At 40.1% G+C, this 22,579-nt stretch overlaps 1 protein-coding gene and 1 non-coding gene across 2 annotated transcripts; both read left to right on the top strand.

Annotated features, from left to right (window-relative positions):
* The first annotated feature begins 3,012 nt into the window (after positions 1-3,012).
* On the top strand, positions 3,013-22,238 carry spag17 (sperm associated antigen 17). Its single transcript, XM_085350363.1, is given in 48 exon segments — positions 3,013-3,120; positions 3,557-3,697; positions 4,181-4,240; positions 4,372-4,500; positions 4,873-4,999; positions 5,103-5,347; positions 5,454-5,600; positions 5,791-5,934; positions 6,501-6,570; positions 6,688-6,806; positions 6,968-7,168; positions 8,651-8,755; positions 8,891-9,041; positions 9,145-9,339; positions 9,461-9,498; positions 9,598-9,714; positions 9,988-10,142; positions 10,314-10,426; positions 10,518-10,588; positions 10,882-11,142; positions 11,276-11,390; positions 11,695-11,835; positions 11,964-12,074; positions 13,074-13,231; positions 13,360-13,462; positions 13,799-13,947; positions 14,098-14,212; positions 14,349-14,503; positions 14,729-14,873; positions 15,047-15,507; positions 15,641-15,826; positions 16,041-16,180; positions 16,568-16,698; positions 16,922-17,055; positions 17,156-17,344; positions 17,468-17,581; positions 17,742-17,793; positions 17,918-18,026; positions 18,122-18,172; positions 18,459-18,552; positions 18,649-18,760; positions 18,931-18,970; positions 19,086-19,150; positions 19,464-19,591; positions 20,063-20,223; positions 20,427-20,487; positions 20,696-20,843; positions 22,147-22,238. Coding segments are annotated over 48 exon segments (6,357 nt in total).
* On the top strand, positions 7,270-7,340 carry trnag-gcc (transfer RNA glycine (anticodon GCC)). Its single transcript has one exon. It is a non-coding gene; the product is annotated as a tRNA-Gly (tRNA).
* Positions 22,239-22,579: the final 341 nt, after the last annotated feature.

A 22,579-nucleotide genomic window follows, 5' to 3' on the forward strand; every position in this document is an offset into this window, starting at 1 on the left:
TGTAACACTCCTTCCACAGTTGCATGAAGGTGCTTATGAGCTGCAGCTGAACTAGTGAATATGTGTCGAAAGCTTAGCCTCTGAATGATGTTAAACAGGTTATAAATACGTGATTTACAATTTGTACCTCGAGGGTGTAATAAACTGTAACTAACGTACAGGTAGTACCTTCCCATGTGACGTCATATTTCCTTCCTACTGAGATATTTGATATTTAGTTGTGCAATGTGCATTATTTTGAGTAGTGAGTGAACTGAGATTTTAAATAAACTCTTATGACTGGTCTTGGACGTAATGAAATAGCCCCTGCAGGCACATGATGAACAAGTTTAATAGCAGTGCAGGACTAAAAGAAATGGATATTTTGAGATGTTGCTATGCTATTTTCAGTATGCGGACTGTTATATAAGTGTCACTACAGTGTTTATGTGGCGGCTATGTGTGACCTTTGTAGGACACTGCCTCTGGAAGGTTTGGAGATGGCAGTTCCTCCATAACTAATGGATGTGCTTGGGAACAAAGATGTAGAGATGCATGAAATTGTTTGTAATATGAACAGAGCAAGGAAGATTCAACTGAATAACTGAATGTGTGCCCATTAACAGATGCCCAGTAGATATATAAGCCTTCATTTTACACAAAGCATTTTTTTTTTTGCTTTTAACATACAAAGCCAGAGTAATGTGTGCAATATAAACATTTTGTGAGGATATGTGCCAAGAATAAAAATACCTCGGAAACCAGAACTAAACAGGCAGTCTGACCCACAGGAGTTGGGGAGCGTCTCTCGTGTTTTTCACTAGAAATTATGGGTTATGGATGGGTTGCGCTGAAATTAAACAGGAAATGCTTTTGGCATCACTGATTTTCATGTTTTGTCACCTTCCTTAAAAAAATAAAGTTAAAGATTAGTAAAGCAAAGTTTATGCCAAAGTATATGAGAAGTAGTTTAAATGATGTTTCAGTGGACAAAATCAATAATATGAATGCACTGGTTTACTTAAAACAGATGAGAGTATCCTATTCTTTTTAAAAAGAACATCAACATCAAGCAGACCGATTAAAAAGAATATAAATAATATTATCATGAATTGCTAATTACTGTCTGAGAGTGTGTTGGGGTGGTAAAGTGGTCACAACCTCTTTAGATTTATTAAATCTGTGTATTCACCTGATTAGCATTTAAAGTCTTGTTGTAAAATAAAACCTTGCCAAGGCTGGTTTCTTTTTTCAACACTGACTGCATTACGATTGAAAATAATGAATATATGAACGTTGAACTGAAGGCTCTTGTCCATGGCTGCTATATTTAACCTTTATCTTGTTGCTTGGCTCATATTGTAGAACAACTGTTTCACCATCCTTTATAGCAGACCTTCCCAAAGTGTGGGCCCCGCCCCCTAAGGGGGGGGGGGGGGCGGTATGAAAAGGGAAAAAAACAAAAAACAATGCTTGGACACTGCTAGCAGGGGGCTCCCACACAAACGCAAAGCAGGAGATGAAGCATAGCTGAACATGTTTCCAAACCAACTTCATTCTAAGCCAAAGACTAGAAAATATGGTGAAGCATATCTGCCCTTTGGTTTCACACAAGTGCTGAGGTAGGTCTCCCCCTGCAAAATTAATTTTCCCTTCGTCGGGAGCAGCGCTGGGCTCTCCAAATCACGGACAAACAGTATCCCACATTCTTGATTTGTGGTTTACAAACACTTGTAATGACTAACTACTCCTGACATTTTGGAGATGTTGGCTCTTTATACACTAAAGTTACAGCTGGATACAAATAATATCAGACTGATCCTGCCACGATTTGTTCCCCGTTCAAATCACGGACAAACAGCATCCAACAGCTGTTTATGTTTTTAAACCCATTTTGCACAGAGAGGCTTTTTTTTTAAATGTATTGATAGCAATGTTGAATATTATTACACAGGGAAAAAACAACTACATGTAAAATAATTACACCGTGAGGCCTCTGCCTTTCTAAATGGAGGGACAGTAACTGCGTGTGTAAGCGTGTAAAACCTGAAGATAGAGACAAAATACTGTTAATCTGCCATTCTGCAATTCCTCTCATGTAAACAATAACGTGGTGCACAGCGTGACGTGAAAAAAGGCACATACCTTTAACGTTGCGTGATGAACTCTGTATTCCTCTTCGACACGTAAAGACGAAAAAGGAGTTTTAAAAAAATCTCCGTTTTCGGTGATTGGAAACGCCGTTTACGTGTGGACGAAACAGGGCGAACAACATTCTTGTAAAACAAAGGGGAGCCCAGCAAAAAAAGTTTGGGAACCACTGCTTTATAGGGATTTTAAAAAGTGTATGTGCCGTCATTATCTATTCTCAGTTGTTCTGGATCACTGTTTCTATCACAGAAATTAATCAGCTGTTTTCAGTGTTCACTGTCTGGGCACAGTGACAATATTGCTCAGGTTTGAATCTATTCAACTGGTAAATGGGAGCTCTTTTTTTGGTTAGGTTTACAAAGCCAAATGCTTTGAACTTAAGAACTGATTACCATGTACTACTATAGATATAACAATCACTGAAACTGTGTAAGCAACGACCTGGATTTGGTTTGTAAAGTTTTGATTCACGATGGGTTGTGACTCTGCTGTGAAAGCGCAGCTGCAGACAAAGTATAATACGGCCACCTAGTGGAGACAGCAAACGACAGCAACATTGGACTAAAAGGTTGTGTCTTTAAAAACGAAGCAGATTTTATTATATTCTAATTCTTGTTTTCGTACCTTTTTACTACTAAAGTCTAACACGACGAAACAGCGAATTTGTAAACAGGAAGGCGCGTTCCGTCAAGCTTTTGTTCTGAAAGTCTACGGGAAGTCCCACTCTGAAAACATTACTTGACACTCGTGCCCTTGCGGTTACCAGGGGCAACATGAGCACCAGATGACAACTCACAGTTAGTAATCTAAAGTTGATCTCTAACTCGAAAATTGCATTACTGTTTTCACTGCTCTGTGTTGTTGAATTACCACTAAGCGGAAATGCCACCAAAGGGAGCTAAAAAGGGCTCTGCTAAAAAGTCCAGTACTGATGGAGGCGCAGTAAACAAGAACTGGGAGACTGGTCTCATCAAAGCAGAGTTTGAAGAGGTTTGTCGTCTCACTGACCACTTTTTTTTGGCTGAACTTAAATAGTTTGTTGGAAACATTTATATCCTCTTCACACTGAGTGAATCTCGCAGTTTTCTCATAAGGCGTTAGCCGAGTCTAAGGGCAGGTTAATGGGTGCGCGCGCGCGATTAGCCAGATCAGGCAGCTTCGATTTTTCAGACCGGAAGTTATAATTTCGACATCCCTAAATGTTATTAGTAAACGTTGTTATGCTTCTTAAAAGCTTTTTATTCTTTTTTTTTTCTTTAACGTAATTTTTTTTTCATTTGTCTTAGCATAAATTGCGCCATCACTGAGCCTAAAGCGAGCTGTCATATACTGCAAAGCAAATATGTATAAATATGATATGAAATAATGTAGCCTGTGACTGGGGTGTATTGCAGTGGTATATCGTAAAACGTATTGCCCTTCCCAGGATTCGTGGCAGGCATGTGTGTCTTTTGTGGTTGGGAGAGGTCCGCAGGAGGAGGAACTGATCCAGGCGCTGGCCTTGGCTGTACAGGAACCGCAACGCAAACTTTTCACCTTGCTAACTTGGGACGACACGCTTGCAAAGGTACTCTAACTTTGTTACTTCCTTTATATTAAAGGGACCTGTGGTGTTGATATAACACATTTTATATTTTATTGTTGACTCTACTAGACTTGCTTTACATCATTTACACTTAAAAATGAGCCTACTTTGTCTCAAATGATGCATGGCGGTGTTAGTGACTGCGTCATGATACTAACGCCTACCAGCAAGAAGGTCGTGGTTCGAATCCATCAGCAGGATGAGCCCTTTGGGTGGGTGTTTGAACCTACCTGGCTTTCTTTCTGGATGCTCAAGGTTTCTCCCACATTTCAAAGGGCATCCCTTTTAGGTGAGCATGTGGTAGTCGTCGTATTTGACTGGCTCCTATACAGAGTTGACTTGACAGTTGCGCTTAAAACTGGCATGGACCTTCCAGAGCTGTGTTTAATATTGCTTAATAGCTTATAGCTTAGTAATGTACCATTCATGATATATATTGTAAAGTAAAATCCTTCCTCTTTGCAGATCCATGAGCTGGGGAATCCCAAAGCAAAAAAACCCGACGATGCCCCCATGTTCTATCAGGTATGCTTTGGAAATTTTTACAGGAGTGACTTTGTGCACCATGCCAAAGAATAATGTTGTTTTTATGTGACGTGTTTCAGTGTAACAGTCATTGTTGTGTGTGTATTTACAAGTGTCTGTGTTTTGTGTAGGTTACAGAGCCAGCTAAACTGCTGCTCGATGCAGGAGAGGGGATTCCCTGTGACCTGATGGCAAAAATATTGAAGTTCCAGCTGCTACTTATCAAAGCCTGTTACCAGCAGAGGTCAGATGCTAACCAGGTAAATGACTTGTTATTTAAGTGATTCTTATTCCTTTATAATTAATTAAGGTGTTGACAGGGCGTGAAATTTCACTTTCAGTGTTATCTTACTAACACTACTAACATCTAGTTGTTTTTAAAAAAGATTTATTGTAACTCCAAATTCTTTGTATTTTTGTATTCATCATACCCCTGTAATATTACATTCTTCGTTTGTGTTTCACATGTCATGGGTACATGGCCTATACTTGGTTAATGGTCAAGTATTGTTTCATTCAAGACAGCTTTTGTACCACCAGTGATATAATTCTGAGTTGTAGGTACAAAAAAACCCACAAAACATTTGAGATGTTCCTCAGAGTCATATTTTTAAAACTGTTTTATGTTTAAGGCTGAGGAGGAAAAGACAACAGTCTCTGATAAAAAGGGAAAGGGTCCTCATACACCGGTGATACCACCCAAGGAGAAGAAGACCAAGCTGAAGCGCAGGGGTGATGTTGAGCCACCTACTTTCAAAGGTAAAAGCTGATGAAAAGCTAAAGTGGTAAAGATTAATATACTTGTTCAGGTTGTTTCGTGCTTTAAAATCTTGTGCGCACTGATTTTGTGTCTTGGTCATAGACGATGAGCCAGAGTGGGGTCCTCAGCACTATATTCTAATCCTGGGATTCTACCAGCCGCAACTGATAGCGGGACTTGATGCCATAGGTGTTCATGTGTCTAATGTCATCAAATTGTGTTTGGAGTTCTCCCAAAATATGGAGGAGCAGCAGGATCACCAAGACAGCTGTGAGGGAAATGAACAGAGTCTCAGAGCTTCGCCGGTTTTTGATGCAGGTAAGGAGTAAACAGTAAATCTTCTGTTTGCTATCTTCAGTAAATAGTAGATTTATTGTCTGTTATAAGAGAAGTATAAGACATGTATGTTTACACTGCATCATCATTTTTTCTGCGTGTACAAAAGCTGTGCAGGAAAGGAAGTTGAATGAATTCTGGTCAGGTCTGAGATCAGTTTTGGACAGCGGGCCACCAGACTCCAGGCTCCATGATGTGGTTCAGCTCAGCTACACTGTTCCTCACTTCTTGCTTCCCTTTGACGCGCGGGACCCTGAAACTGTGGTGAGTAGATAAGTGTTTAACATATCTGGTCTCATTTTTGAGTTTATTAGAATATTGCACATTATTTTGTTTTTCTGTTATCCAGTTTGAATTATATATTACATATCTGCTTTGTTTTGTTTAAGCATCACATGACGTGACCTGCTTTTTACTTGAAATCCGTGTCTGTGTGTCTATGCTGTGTGTCCAGCTGGAGTTGGGAAGCCAAATCTTTGACGGTGTGGCCAGTCTTATCTATGACTGCCTAGACGTCAGAAGGCAGTATCAGCAATACCGGAACAATGTTAAATTCATCAGTGTGCCTGCTGTTGTGAAGCACTCAGAGCCTGTGGAGGTAAATATATGTAGATACAGTTAGACACCGGTAGTTTTCTTGAATGGATTTATTTTATAAAATAGGCTTGTAGCAGAGGATGGTTTCGATCCATCGACCTCTGGGTTATGGGCCCAGCACGCTTCCGCTGCGCCACTCTGCTTACGCTTGTGATGTGACTCAAACCCACAATCCCTGGCTTAAGAAGCCTATCCATTAGGCTTCATGCACTGGTTTTAACCCACTAGGTACAAACCAGTGTTCCCTAACCTGCACTTAACCCTCCGTTTTTGGCTTTATCAAAACAAAATACAAAAAAGATTGTCAATCACACTATCAAAATAAAAGTGTTGATATTCTGGTTGGTAAATGTGTGGGTTTTTTTCAAGAGTATATTGAGGAGGATAGATCTAGTCTGAAATGAATCCTCTCACAATCAGACAACATAGCTTTTTATCTAAAAACAACACTCCAGATATGACCCACAGCACTGGTCCTGAACCTCTACACTGACATCATTGTTTTTCTTTCTCTTTATTTGTTGATATTTGTCAGAATGGAGATGATTTTTCTGTTCCTTGTGCCAGGTTGTGTCAGCAGCTCCAACCCCACTCTCCAAGAAGAAGTCAGGTCAGGAGGAAGCCCCAGGAGACCAAGGTGAAATTTTGTTATTGTTAATGTTCATCTGGACTATTTTGGTATAGTCTTGTTTGGCATTTTGAATTAAAACCTCCTAATCCTTTCTCTTTTTAATGGTTTCTTCTTGGTGGACAGAGAACAGGCTCCTTCCTCTCTCTCTAGATGTGGACATGTGTTACTATAACAACCTGCTGGACCTGGTTGCTCCTGAGGCCTGCTCTGTGCCTTTGATCCTGCACTGTATGTTGGAACAGGTATGTGTGCATTTGGTTTTGTGAATGTGCAGTTTTGCTCTGTCTCTTACTGTGTGTGAAAGAAGCATTTCCAAATATGGTTGATGGGAAAATGTTGTGTGACTGATTAATGAATAGCTAAAATGAGGACATATTAGAATTTGTACAATTTGTGTCTCTAGGTGGTGATTTCTGCAGAGCAGTCCTTGTCTGCCCACCCCCATGTGGCTGAGGACTCCAAACCTCTCAGCAGCCCCTGGTTAGACCACCAGCTGGTCAGCTATATGCTCCAAAACTTCTTGCCACTAGTACAAAAAGAAGAGGAGAGACTCTATGTATTAAACAACCTCCTAAACACAGTACAGAATGAAGAGGATAAGAAGGTATAGGTACCACTGCATAACAATACACACCTAGATAAATCCAAAGAACACGTGCTGAGAAGACCACAAAAAATCGCTAAGCCTCCAGCCTAGTATGTGAAGCATTGGTGGTTCAGTGGTAGAATTCTCGCCTGCCACGCGGGAGGCCCGGGTTCGATTCCCGGCCAATGCAGCAGCTTTTTTTTTTTTTTTTTCCCCTTCTTCTTTTAAACAGAAGGCGCCGACTCACAGGAAGATAAGGTCATATTTCTGTGGACAGGATTAGTGTCAGACACTTAAAGCTGAATAGCAAATCCCCACAAGCTCTTGTGTTATGATAATAGAGCACTTGCGGCAACATTCCCTAAGTAGGATGGGCTTGGTTGTGACGTATGGGGGATGGGTGGGGTAAAACACTCGGTTTCCTGAACATGTGACAGGAAAACCATGTCATCTATTTCATGCTGTTTATGCATGAAAACATTTTTTCATTTTTACAGAACAAAAGGTTTTGGTATTCAAAACAATTGTATTTTTAATGAACTCAAACTCACATTTAAGTCATAACTCAGTCACATGTATGCATTAATAGAAGAATCCAATTCCAAATCTAATTCATCAAAATGAATCAGATATGGATTCTTCAAGAAATACTCCAATATAATAATGCTTAACACGTCCTTATTAATCCTTATTGTAGAGATTAATCAGAGCTGCGTAATGCTGAAATAACACGTACAGCACTGAGTAACCATGCTACAAATACATACCAGTGGACCACCAGCAGATGGCGCTATATTCAATGTGTAACTTTAGCAGAAATATTGAGGTTTTCTGTATATATGTCTAATAAATACTAATACTAAGAAACCAGCCATGAGCTCAAAGGAAGAAAGATTTTGGAGGGTAGGACAGGATTCCTTTAAATATGACTTTGCTTCTAAGATTTTCCATAAGCTCCTTTTAAACATTCACTCTAATCATGAAAACAGCTTGAAGCTGCTACTTTATGAACATATGCATATGCATTAAGCTGGCTTTTTATTCCTGCATACAGGAAATTCACATTACAGCACCAGCATTGTTCCACAAACCCCACAGAAAGCACAAAAACACAGTTTACATTGCTTTAGTTGGGAGATTTTCACTGAGGCCTTAAAAATACTCCAAGCACTTTGCATGTTTATGATAAGTGTTCCCTCACTCAGAATCACAACTCTAGGTCAGGTTAACAAGACTCTTATTTAATATATTTGACATTTTTGACATTTTAACAAATTCTTACTAGGATCTGTTGCTCATACCAGCAAAGAGAAATTTTATCTCCTGCTTAAGTGAAAAACTTGATCAGAAACTAACTGCAAATAATGTTGTTAACTTCTATCAGAAAAGGTTTATAAGCTCCAGTTTAACAATGAGTTCTGGGTTCTCAGGTACGCTTAGAGCACAGTGTACAATTTATTAATGTTTCTCAATTTTATTATCTTTGTTTATCTGTGCTAGAGGCTAGTGGCGAAATTTGGAGCAAGGGAAACTGACAGGAAGACTGAGCAACCTCTGGTTATCAGACACCATGATGAGCGGGCCCAGCGCTTGAGAGACATCAGTGTAAGTAATTTTATTGTATTTTAAAATCAAGTTTTTATGTTGTCTGTGTGTGATTTTTACATGATATTAAGAAAATGACTGCCTGGTTTAACAAGAGCTGCTGTGTATTTGTGTACATGCACGTGACCCTCTTAGGTGGTTCAGGATTTCGATCCGACAGAGGTGGAGTTGTCCATGATGAGACTGTCTCCGGTGTGGGAGATGATCGAGTCAGTCACTCAGCAGAAAAACAGAAAATCTTGTTGGATGTCCATCAAACAACAGCTACAGCACTACTGCACAGATGGTCAGAACCTGTGCTTAAGGCCTCGGGTCAACTCACTGTACCTGCTTACAGTATATGTTGGTGAATCTTGTAATAAAGTTCTTGATTCATCGGCTTCCTACAGATGATGTGTCATGGCCGGAGGTGGAGCGTTTTTTTCATCAGAGCGTCTTGGAGGCTATGCCGCTGTCCGGGGTGGATCAGCAGGGTGTGTTACGTGGAATAGCAGACCCAGCACAGCAGCAGACATCAATAGTAATCCCCTGGGATGACCCGTTATCCTTTGCTAAACAGCAGCTTTATAACATGAGGAACAAAGGTCTGATGTTATATTAGTTAATTCACTTACTGTTATGTTATGACACTTGCTTACATGCAGTATGTTACATTTTACAACTCACTCATGAAACACCCTACATCACTGCTTTACTTTACTATAGATCCAACATTTCTTACTGACGAGCCTTCTAACAGAGAGGTATTATTCTTATATTTATCTCTTTATTTATTTATTTTTTAGCTTGCTTTAATTTAAAAAAAAAAGAAAACAGCAATGGATCCTGTATTTTTCCCCCAGGAGCAGAGTGGTAGAGTGTGTAGCCACCTGGACTTACCTGACATACAGAGCTGTAGGTTGAGATCTCTGTTTCACTGGCGCTATGCTGAGCACCACAATGCCACCGTCCTGCCTCAGGTGATATATCTGTTTTATCTTGTTAAATGTGTTAGGGGTGTCACATTAGACGTACTGTGGTTACTACACGTTAAGTCTCCTCTACTCTGAAGCTTTAAATGTAAAATGCAAGAGATGAAATGGGCTTAATGAGCAAACTAAACAAAGTTGAGGCTATACTCTGCAGCAGTATTATGTACATCCTGCAGAAAAGCAGAAAACAGCACCGTTCTTTATGTGTTTTTACAGTTTGAGGCATTTGCTTGGATATTTTGACTTCCTTCTTTTGTGTAGTTGCTCCAGTTAGCATCAGAGGAATACTGCTGCTTGGACACCTTCAGAGGAAGCCATAACAACATCCTATACGTTTTTTGCCACAATCCCATGAGTCCTCAACGCCAGTCCAGGGAGTTCTGGCATGTGGCTCTTCACACCGATGTCAAGTTCAGGTGTGAAATGATGCTTGTTACAAGAGGAATAGTAAGAAATCTTTTGCTGATTGCTTTCATGGATGTACATGTCTGTGTCATAGCAATGTGTTGGAACCGAGTACTCACTCCTGGATTCATTAAAGAGCGTAATCTGCAGCTCACTCTACATTGTCCTGTCTGTCTGTACAGGAGTTACTTTGAGCATGTGGCAGATACTGTTTCACAGTGGATGAGACAGGAGGAATCAAAGAGAGACACAACGCAAGACGGAAACGACACTCCAGAATCTGATTCTCCAAAAGGTATCGTACTATAGTGATCAATATGTGGCTCTACCGATTTAACCTTGCTTACCTCTGTATACATATAATATGTGATTTCTTCCTGGACTAGATGACAATACTGTTTGTTCTTCCAAGGAGGATGAGAGAATGGAAGTCTTCATCAGAAAAGGCTCCCTTAAAGTCAGTACAGGCTAACACACAAGTACACACACCTGAATCTGACATGGAGAATTTCATAGAGCAGTCTCATTTCTTATATCCCTCAGATGCTTTTTCACAGAGCAGTTAAGTAATAAATTCATGAGTTCAAATTCATGATCCAGTTCTAATAGTTCCAGTTTTCAGTATTTTATGTGTAAAGTACGTCTAGAGATAAAATAAGATTTCTCATTATCTCAGGCTAGAACACAGCCACATTAAACTACTTTAGAGTCACCAAAGTGTTACATGGTTACAGTATTATGGTGTTACAGGCCTGGAAGTTGGAGCAGGAGCGTCAGAAGGAAGAGGCGATACCCAAAAAGTCAAAGAAAGAGGATTTGCCGAAAGATAAGCAGCAGAAAAAGGAGGATAAGTCAACCGACAACAAGAAAAAGAAAACGTCATCTGATGACAAGAAGAGCAGGCCAGGGATGGAAGGCAGCTCAGCCAACCCTCCCACAGAGTCAGCTATCACAACAGCGCCCCCTGTGGATGAAGTTGTAGAAGTACAGCATGCAGAGGAACCTTTCAATGTGAGCGCACACACCTAGAACCCATTACAGAACTAAACTCGTGTTTTGGTTAAGGTCTTGATAAGTGAAACAGCTTCGTTCAGGTTAAGTAATAAATGACTCCATGCATATGATGTGTGTGTCCAATGTTTAGGGTTTCACTGGCTACATCATGGATGGAAAATTGATCCATGTGTCAGGTTGTCTCCAGTACCTTTTCCCCTCCGATGGAGGACGTGTCACTGTGGAGACAGTCAGCTTTGTTCAAGGTACGGGATCTGTCTGTGTTCTTCATGAATCTAAGCAGACCTTCAACTACAAACTCACAAACAGCTTACTTAGACACTATAGAAAACTACAAACATGTGTTATATCTTAAGATAACATAAAAAGTTAAACCATTCGTACAGTTTTTCTCCCCCTCCCGCAGCTATATTTCCCTAAGAATGAAAAAAATGTTGAAGTATTTATGAGCTTAGTTCCATTATTAGACAAATGACACCATAAATCAATGAAAAACATAAATAAAGCAAAGGTCAAATATTCCTCAGTAACACATAGTTTTTCCTCCAGGTTCCAGCCAAATGAAAGTCGTTGTGAAGAAGGATGGACATCATTTCTACACACACATCAACCAATTTGTTGTTGATCCTGCAAAATGTCTCCCTCATAACCAAGACAATAAAAACATTGAACCGGAAAAGGACTGTAGAGGTAAAGATGCTACCTGTTGTATTTTTAGGTTACTTTTTTATACACCTGTGTAAATACCACAGTTATTGTGAATGATATGTGATTTATAGACTCAATTAGTGTGCGTGTGTGTTTGCGGTCTCTTTCAGGGGCAGAACCTGCGGAGATAAAAACAGTGAAGCAGGGCTCCTTCTCAGCTGTGCTTGACAATAGAATTCGTCTTTCATACAGTTTCTACGGTCCCACGGGAGAGCACACAGGTATTACACTCAGACATACAGTACATATTTATAAAAGAAAGTCTTTTTTTATACTTAAAGTTGCAAACGGGTTAAATACAGTACTGAATAGTTAATAAACTCAGTGCATCTGACATTTATTAAGCCTGGAGCATCAAGTTTAAAAGGCCTTGACTGTACGGGTAGCGTAGTGTTTTTGTTTGGTCAGACCTGCACTTTAGTAACCCCTTTGCCCAGTTATCGATCCATCCTTGGCTCTTCTTCTTTTTCTTCTCTATTTGCATTTTATCTGCAAACTCAGTATTCTTTTTTAAGATTATGCAGATGGCATCCATTTCTACGCCCTAGTGAAAGACAATGAAAGAGGGCAGGATACATCAGGTGATGGAGATGCTTTTCAGTAGCTTCCACAAATGTCAGTCTATCTTCACTGTGGGTCAGGTTAAATCACTGTCCAGTAATGCTTCCTTCTGGACACATTTCAAAACTTTCAGTGCTTCCACACTCGCTCTGACATTGAGGAGGGTATATGTGCATTTATTTCATCCTGTCTGGACTTTGGAAAATGGATTGTAGAAAAGAACACAGACAGACAAATGAACAGAATTTTTAACACCTGCAATTAGTTCAAAACACTTTTTTTAAATTTCAAAACAGTATCTTGTGTTTAGGCCTCCTTATACTGGTTACAATTAAAGTTTTAAGATTGACTTTAATATTTTTAATCCCATTTAACTTTAAACGGGATAGGCTCCAGCTTCCTCACAAGCCTGAATCGGATGAGCAGAAGAAAGCACTTTGTTGCTTGGCTTGAATTGCTACAGCTTAGTGCCTTGCTGATGGTCTACATGTTATATATTTCCTTTTTACTGCACTGATCTCACTTGTTGTGAGCAGCTTCTGTTTAATGTCCCATGTTGAGTTAGTTTGTCTCTGTTTGATTTATAGTCTTCTTTGTGATGTGAAAATCCCTTACGTGTTATTAAAGTACTTTTTAAAATAAAGTTATTATTATTATAGTAATTTCCCAGGAAACCAAAGGCAAAGTAGCAGAGACATCTATCGCAGACCCCATTCATCTATCTGCCTCCATCCACTGCTCCAAGGAAAAAGATGCAGCGTCAGTTCCCTCAAAGACACAAACCACATCCAGTCAGTTCAGACCTCCAGAGGCCCAGGTTAACACACATTTACATGTTTACAGAAAATAATGTAGATTAATGTAGACTACATGTACGTGTACACATAGGTTTTTAGCCATAAAATATGTTCTGTCATTAGACTAAATATGTAATGTATGTCTAAGGGTTGTGAAGGTCAACCAGCAGAGCAATCAAATTCGTTCAGCGGTCTCAGCCTCTCTATTCCTAATGGCCTCATGCTGCAATATCTGCGAGAAGATACACAAGGTCAGTAACGGATGTGTTTAGAATTTATAGTACCTATGCAGTCAATTTTGCAGACTCCCGTCCTTGGTGCAAGTAGGACCCTGTTCGTGCTCGTAGAGACTCATCTGTATATCTTCTGTGCTCAAATCCACCTGCTTACCCGCTTATGTGCCGAGACTAGTGCCACATTTTGGTGGCCTATCTACAAATAGCTTGAATTTAATTAATGTGTCTTTCATGAAGTTTTAGCACAACTTTCTGCATCTACTATAATCCCATTAACCATCTGCATATGCTAAAGAGTCATACTCAAATATATATGACATGATTTGTGTGTGTTTTTGTGTCCATGTAAAGAAGGAGGTATTATGGTGAGACAAAGCTTTCCTCTACATGGCAAAGGAAAGGCAAGACATCTTCAGGACACATCCCTCTCCAAGGAATTGTCCCGTATTATCACCAGCCAGGGAGCTGTGATCCGTTACATGAGAGATGGATCCACAGAGGTACACTCATTCATACTGAGGCACATATTGAAATAAATATACAACTGACTCCAGGCAGGTAGTTCTTGAATAGCTGCACAAATTGTTACATGAAAACGGTGAAGAATCATGCCCGTTTTTTCTGGCTTCTCTTATTTTTTTGTACTGCAGGTGCTGTTTGCTGATGGCTCAGTCAGTTTCAGTCAGGATTCTGGTCCAGTGTGGGTCCCTGACTCTGAGGTTCAGGAGCAAAACTCTGATCAGGAATCTGAGGACAGCAAGAAAGGTTAGACTGGTGTACCACTGAATACAAAACAGCGCTTCTTCTGTCTCGTAATGAGTGTGACGGGGCGCTTGCTGGGAAGATAATTAATTTTCAGTGGTACAGTTATACTCTCTTTGCATGTCTTGTGTCTCTGCAGACCAGGGCTCAAAGGAGGGGACTAAGGATCACAGAGGGTGTTGGTTAACTACAACTCCATGTGGAGATCGCATCTGTACTGTTGGGACCACACACAAAAACATGCCAACCACGTCCCTTCTCACTTACAAGGCTACTGACCCCATCACCCATCAGGCAAGAAAGTACTATTTCTTCTAAATTATACAGGCTACCAACATTGCAATTAAGTCCATAATAAAAATGTGAGAGTTAAAAAATCCTCACGGTGCTTGGGGGCAGAAATTTCATTTCAGAGTACCTTGAAGTATATGATATATAGAGAGAAATGAGACTCATTCTGAAATCGTCTTATGCTTTTCATCGCTAACTTAGCTCGCTGACTCTGGTTTCTTGTGTTAGGTGATGCTGAACCGCGAGGATCTGGTGGTTTCTGTCCAGAACCCAGATGGGTCTGTAGTTGTAGAGCATGCAGATGGAACCAGGATTACCAGCCTCTTGCAAGAAAGGCCAATGAATGCAAATCCACACTGTTTGCTGCGCACTGGTGACCAGCAGGCACACAGTACATTGATCAAATCCATACTCAGCAGTAGATCTGCACTTACAGATGACTACACAAATATATGCAGTATACATGCTATCACCATTAAAATACATTATAATCTCTAAGCAGATTTTTATATCTGATTTATGTTCCTGTGACATTTACTTTTCCAGGACAGCAGCCAGGGAGTGTAACCCTTAAATCAGCCTCTCAAAGTGCAAGCGACTGCACTGAGTGTGTGGAAAGCATTGCTGGGGACATGGATGTCAAGGACACTTGTCTCAATGGAGACATCAGCAGGAACAGTGCAGGGAATGCATGTGACCGGGAGGGAGCTGTTCATGTGTGCACAAATCTGAATCAGTGCGGATGTATGTGTGAAGAAAAAGAAAGTACTGAAAGTAGTGTGCATATGAATAGTGAACATGGTGTGTTTGCCAAAGAGACTGCGACTCAGAATGTTGAGACTAAAGGGTGTGGGAAGGATGAATCAAGGATGTCTGCTAAAGAGCGGATGGTGTTGGTAGAGAAGGAGGGCTGCGCCACAGTAGTGATGTACCCAGAGCGTCAAACGGCTCATATCTTTTTAGCCGATGGAACGGTCGTCACTGGGAACAATCAAAGAGAATACGAGGTGCGTGATTTGCCAGCAGATGGCACCAAAACTTAAATAAAAACTTGGAACTATGACTTTAAGACATGGATAAGGCTGCACTTTGACACTTGTTTGCAGAACCGTTGATCCATATTTGTGCTTTGTACCCAAGGTGTTCCCATCCAGTGTAGGAGTCCTGTCCATCAGAAGCGATGGAACATGCGTGTACTCCTCAGACCCACTCGTAACTCCAAGTCCAAAGGGGTCTACTCCCACTGAACAGACAGGAATTTACACTATGAGTCATATGGGCAAAGTGGCCTGTGAAATTACAGACCCTGATGGGAACCATTTCCAGGTCAGTTTCTCTGATCACAAGATAGTGAGCCTATGTTGCTGTGCAGGTCTTTTTTTAAGGTGGTTAGCATAGGAGGAATGTGGGAATTTGGATCAATGAAATAGTTTGCTATATTCTTAAAGTCTCAAAGAAAGACCTATGATGGGAAAAAATATAGAAATTCATTAAGCTCGTATTATTTTTAGTTTCGGTAACATGCTGAACTTTGTTGCAGGTTATGGAGGATGGGCAGATATCTGTGCTAAACTTGAGACCTGCTACTAGCACGCTTAAACAAACGGAGGAAGAGCTAGAAAAGGAAGAGGACAGTGAAACGGATGGGCCTCGTGAAAAACCCAGAGAGCAGTGTCCCAGGTAGCTTGGCTGATTGTGTGTATGTTGTGTGTGTGTGTCACCATGGAAAAATGCAATTCTGGAGAAACTTAAGCAACCTAAAAATGCCCTTTTGACTATTATTTCTGTGTTTACATGAAACAGCCATTATGTAATAAAGTTGTAGTGACTACTGAGAACTTGTATGTCAAAATGTCAGCAACATCCACTCGTATTTCAATTGTTTTTAATTGTCCACAAGATCAAAGAAAAGACAATTCACAGGGCATTTAGTAAGAAAACTCTTATAAACTGTATTTGTTATGTTTTTTAACTCTCTAAAAGAAAGGTAGCAGAAATGAATGCCAAATAACTAAACTGATGTCCGGAATTGTTACTCACAGTCTGCAAACGTATTTTGTCTTCCAGGTTGTTTCTGGTGCATGGGGATGGCTCAGGCACTGAACTGCTGAGCTCTCAAACTGTAAAGGAGCTGCTCTGCCAGGCGTACTTGGACCCTACCATAGCACTGTTGAAGGAACAATTGGCAAACACACAAGGTTTAATGTCTCCTAAATCAAGAAACAACTGGACTGAATAAAATTGTTCTATGGTTTTTGTTAAAGAATGTCCCTCAAAAAACTTCCACATAGTGTATAATGACAGTTAACTGTCTCTAATGTTGAGTGTACTTTTGTCATTCTGTTACATCAGGAGATGGATAAAAGAAACTATTCAGTTAACCAGGAAGTAATGTGAGGTTTGTGGGTGTGTCTGTTCCAGATGAGTTTGGCATCACTATCCTAAAGCCCAGCCACCAGAGTGTGTGGTCTCAGTGGTTGCTTAACAAACAGAACCCTGAAATTACCCCTCCCAACCTCAGAAACCGCAGCTGGCATGACTTCCCCGCAGTAGAAGTATGTCTATACATGCTTACACATATCACACACACACACACACACACAGAAACAGCACTTGAAATCCATTTTACTATTTTTGCGTTCCTCTCAAATCCAGAAGAAGAGTCCAGGTCCTCCATTTGGTACTGACGTAGTGTATAATTTGGGTCTGAGAATGAGGCCTGCAGGTTCTGCAGTACATCATCGGCCTGTCAGGAGCTGCCCTAAGGTCCTGGAGCTGAGAGAACTATACCAGCACCGACCATTCACCACACCACTCAAAAATACTATAGACTCACGATTAAAGGTAAAATTATTCTTTTATCATTTGTCCCCAAAACTGGAGTTTGTGTTAAAACATTTGAGAAAGATATAAATCATCTCGTTAATGTGACTTCAGACATATCTAGAAATGTGGCTTTTACTGCAGGAATACATCGAGAGTTTGATGGAAAGAGAGCAACGGTCAGAAAAGATGAAAGTTAAAGACCCTCGCTCTGAGGAGGAGACTGCCCATGCCAGTGATCTCATCAATCTGATTTTGGTAAGCACACACACATACACATATTGAGTATAACAATGATAATGTTTATAGTTATAGGGAACATTGTGTGGCTCTTTCCCTCTACTACATACTGGCTTCTAAAAGTAAACCTTGTACTATAACATAAAGGACAAAAGCTGACTTATATTGCACTTTGTAGTCTTTTCCAGAGGAAGATGATGCCAGTCACACCATTGATAGGAGGATTTCAGGTTGGTAAGACAAATCTATAAACCAGTTCATTTGGTTTTTAGAGTTGACTTGTACCTGATTTAGTCCTGGTTTGGTGTCAGAATACTGAGGGGAAAGTACACCTTTTGTTGTATGTGTCCACAGAGGACGTAGCCAGTCTGTACAGCCAAGGAATCTGTAGCCCAGCTGAACAGTCAGATGTTTCTCAAGACTTTGCCACGGTACAAAGTGACAGCTTGGAGAAATTAAACCGGTACGTGTGCTAAAATAATCTCATCTTCACTAAGGTGAAAGTTCCAGGTTTTAATCTGTGTAAATATGCTTTTGAAATGCTCTTTTTCTTTCCAGTTGTACCAAAGACAAGGATACAACATGGACTGAAAAACTTACACAGTACAGGTAAAAACATTATTACTGATTGTGAGTAATAACCTTAATATAACAAAGCAGCCTTTGCATCTTAGCCTTTTTTAGGACTTGTATAGGACTTAATCTGGACATTTGTCAGTCACATTGGTTTGTAGTAATTGTAGAAATGACTTTTCGTCTCTCTTTTCCTGAGTGGGTTTTATGAACAGAACTAGAGCTACTGCAATACTTTCAGTACTACTAACAGAAAGATAAAAAGAAGTACTGCCACCGTTAAAGTTTGTACTATTTTTCTATTCTTGTGTGTGTATTTTAGGCAGGAGATGCGTGAAGAGAAGATCTACAGAGAGGCTATGAGGAAGAGGAGCGTTGTTCCCTTTTTCCACCCAGAAAATATTCCCCTGTACGAGGTACTATATTCGCTTAACATCATCTTAAAGGATTCCCAGTCGATTTTTCTCTGTGCAGTGTATAAAAACACGAAGCACCGTTTCTGGTTTTCTCAGAGTCTGCTACAGCAACAAATACCTGACATGAGGAGTTTGTCAATGGCTCTCCCACCATTTCCCAAGTCGGACAGTACTGAGGGCTTCCTGAAAGATGCGCCACAGGAGGACAGTAAGTTATGATACCTTTGTGAGTATTTACTAGAGGTATAACTTGTTTTAAAGATGTTTTTTTGATTGGAATCTTCCCAAAAAAACAAAACAACAGAATAAATGAGTCTTAATGGTGACTTCAGTGACATGAAGCTGTTTATTAAACTACATTTGTGTTTGGCACTGCAGCTCCAAGGCCTTTAAACCCAACACCGTCTCAGTCTGCAAGGTAATAATGAGCAAATTATGTTTTGAACTGTTTCTCCTGTTTAATTTTTCACTCTGTGATTTAGCCACTTACAAAACTGTCATCATCAGGGCTTAATCTGTGTTTTTTCTTTTAGTCATTCAGCAAGAAGTAGCAGGGTGCTAGAAAAGAGACCCACCAACCCCACACCTCAGTCTGCTGGTTTGTTTCTAACCTTCTCATGTTTTATATTACTATTAATTCCTGGAAACCTCACCAATAATGCATCAAATATTTTTTAGGACAGAAATGACGTAAAGCCACTGTGAACATACAGACATGGAGCAGTATGATCAGTCAGAAACTGCACTCTGTGAGGACAGAGGCAGAATTTTATTTACATTTATTTAGATCGTTGAATCTCTGCCAGGACTTGATGGCTCAGTACAAAGACAAATAATACTGTATATGATTTACACTTCTATGCAAACTTATGAATTATCATGTGTGTGTCTGTGTGCGTGTACACGTCCAGGTGAAAGCAGTTGGAGGGATTCTTCTAGGAAATGCAAGTCACCACAGTTAGATGTGAGTGGAAAGCCCAGACAGACTACAGTCACCCTACCATCCTCTGTCCTCGGCTCTAAATCCTGCAGTGCACCGGTACAAAATCATTTTTGTTTTTTTGCCAAAAATGTGCTGGTCGAGTTTTTGTTTTGGGTGGTTCCCTAGTATTAAACTTGCTATTGGTTAATAGTATTACCACCTATGGGCTCAATGTTTATTAAGAGAAACTTTGAACTTACATTCCAATAGTTCATTTTTTGTTTGTTTGTTTGTGAAAAGTAAAATGGCCCTTGAAGGGACCTTTAGAGGATCTATACGTTTGTGCCATTATTATTTCATAACCTGAAGGATTTTTCTCCTCTCTTCATCATCAGTGGGGTGATTAAATCCCACTGATGATGGAGTGAGCCTTTTTATCGCTGATATCCTATCAAATTGGGAGTGTTAAAAAAAGATGTTCCTATAATACCATTTGTACACATACTTTACCCTATATTTTTATCACGGTAGTATCAAGCTGCCAGTTTTTCATTGTTAACTTTTCTTTGTCTATGTCCTCTGTTGAAGCTCCTGCAGGCGGAGGAGCAAGTGAGGAGGAAGTGCCAAACAGGTGCCATTGTGAAGGGCTTCCAGCTCATCCCATCGAGCGTAGACTTTGGCACGCTGAAGGAGGGCACCTCCTCCACCATTATTGTTGTGATGAAGAATGTTGGTTTTGACATATGCAGGTAAACCACCAGACAGATAGAGACAAGGGATTTTAGGTTTTTGGGGGTTATTTTTGTAGTCTTAGGTCTTGTTTCAATTGTCTTTTAGTACCTCAGAAAGAAATGAGGACTGTTAGGTGGAGGCAATTTATGGGTCACCTTCAAGTCCAAAGGGAAAACTCTGACCTAACTATTTGTGGTTTATTTCACTCTGTCGCTGCCAGGTTCCATGTGAAACAGCCTCCTCCTGCTACAGGCCTCCGGGTCATCTACAGCCCTGGCCCTGTAAGTTTTCATTTTGATGTTTAATATGAAATAAAAATTTAATGTAATATAATATTTATATTAATGTTCCAGCCACTGCTTTTCTACTTTAATGCTATTGAATTAATTGTATAAATGTTCAAAACAGCTGACATTTTTTGTTTGTTAAAGGGTTAAATTCTACTTCCTTCAACGTCTCATAGGCATATGTGGTGTCTTGTTTTACTAGGTGGCCGCAGGTCTGCAGGTCGAACTGAAGGTTCAGCTGTTTGCAATGTGTGCTGTCCAAGCAGGGGAAGTAGAGCCAAAGAAGTTAATCTCCCAGGAAATTATCATTCCTACTGAGAAAGACATCCTCTGTCTGCCAGTCACTGCTAATATCCTTTGAGCACCTAAAGAAACACATTCAGTTTAGCTTTTAATTTTCTTACTAGAAAACAGTGTTTAAAAAAACAAAAACTTCTCTTCTGACTTCCGAAACAAGTGAGAGAAAAGTTGTGTATAAGAGATCTGCCCAGACTTAGTGAGTAACCAACACCAAAATGTCAAACATACACGTCTGAAACAGAATCAAACCCAAAATAACAAAAAGAAAAGGACTGTTGCAGCTTTCTTTTGCTACACAGTGAATGGTATTTTCAAGCAATGGCAATTTCATCTCTGAAATTGCTTTTATTCGCATCATTTTTACCTGTTATTGGTAAATGCTAGCAACAAATCCATCTGAGTTTAGCACAAAATGCAAAATGAAAATAGAGTAGACCTCAGCCAGCCTACATTCACTGGTTTCACAATCGACAATCACATGTGGTAATACTACGTTTTTGTTTTTTTGTTTTTTCTTTTGTTGTGGTGACATTACTATAAAAAATAAAAGTAATCCACTGGGTTTTAGCTCCACAGATGCCAGGAGTGCTTTAATTCTAGGAAATACATAAAATTGGTGGGCTGTGAGGCAGCTGCTCATTCTTTGAATCAGGATGTGCCAAACCCCACACTTAGGCAAGCGTAATGCGAGTGTGTTACATGGTGACATGGATAAGTGTTGGATAAGTGGTAGTTGTTTTGGTTAGTGCGAACAAACTGCTTCCAATTTTACAGTAGGTCTAAAGTCCATCACTGGCCATCAGGTCTCTCAATTCCCGTTGTTCTTCTTCCAGATCTTCCCCAAATTGCAGAGCCATGAGCTTCTCCAAGATCTTATCCATACTGTGTTCAAAAAACACAGTCTGAGTACTCACAGCCCTGCCCATCGAGTATCCGGCAGCAAACGTCTCCGCAGGACAATCAGGCTCTCCCAAGCCCAGGAGTTGTCAGTTTCATTAAGGGACCAGTTGATAAAATCCATAATTCTTCTTTAGGTTTTTAGAGAACAAGTCTGGGAGACTATCTTAGGGTTAAAGAATAAGCCAGACTATACAACTGACATGAGAAGCCAAGCAGGAAAGATAAGGGAGAGGGAGAGGGAGAAAGTGCGACCGCCTCCGTCAAGAGCCAAGAGAAGGATGAAGGATTTGTTGTTGCCTAGGTTATTATTCCAGCCTCAATTTTATGTTAAAAAAAGATTTTCTTGTGTAACTAAGATTCAAAGTTACTGCTGATATGAAATTTCATGAAGATGAATGAAGATTCATGGCGTGTGTGTTGAAAGAAGTGATGTTGGTCCTTAACTAACTTCACCTATCCTTCCTGAGGGATTATATGAAATTTGGCTTAAGGACCATAGCAGGGTCCATAAAAAGAACATCTCCAAGGTCTTCCAGGCTTCCTGATCAGTCCCGCAGTAAACGCAGGTTAGTGTCTTACACCATGAAATAACATCTTTAAGATTCAGACAGAGGATAAGTCACTGATAAAACCGTTTTGTTTTCAGGACATATTAAGGACTCCAGCTTCTCTCAGTCAGATTTCACACCTTTTAAGCCTTCATCACATTATAACCATCTCACGTTTGATTATTTCTGATAAATTGTGATGTTTGATGTGAAATAAAAATATTAACCTAAGTAATTGAGGCAATTGAATTCTTATGTGTGACCATGTCTGCTTGTAACACATTATGATAAATACCTGCGCTACCTAATGTAATTTGGCTCGTACTGTACGAGTTAGA

The sequence above is a fragment of the Diplotaxodon limnothrissa genome, linkage group LG3 (assembly GCF_057381915.1).
Source record: "Diplotaxodon limnothrissa isolate DT_005_m linkage group LG3, D_limnothrissa_male_GT1.1, whole genome shotgun sequence".
Lineage (NCBI taxonomy): Eukaryota > Metazoa > Chordata > Actinopteri > Cichliformes > Cichlidae > Diplotaxodon > Diplotaxodon limnothrissa.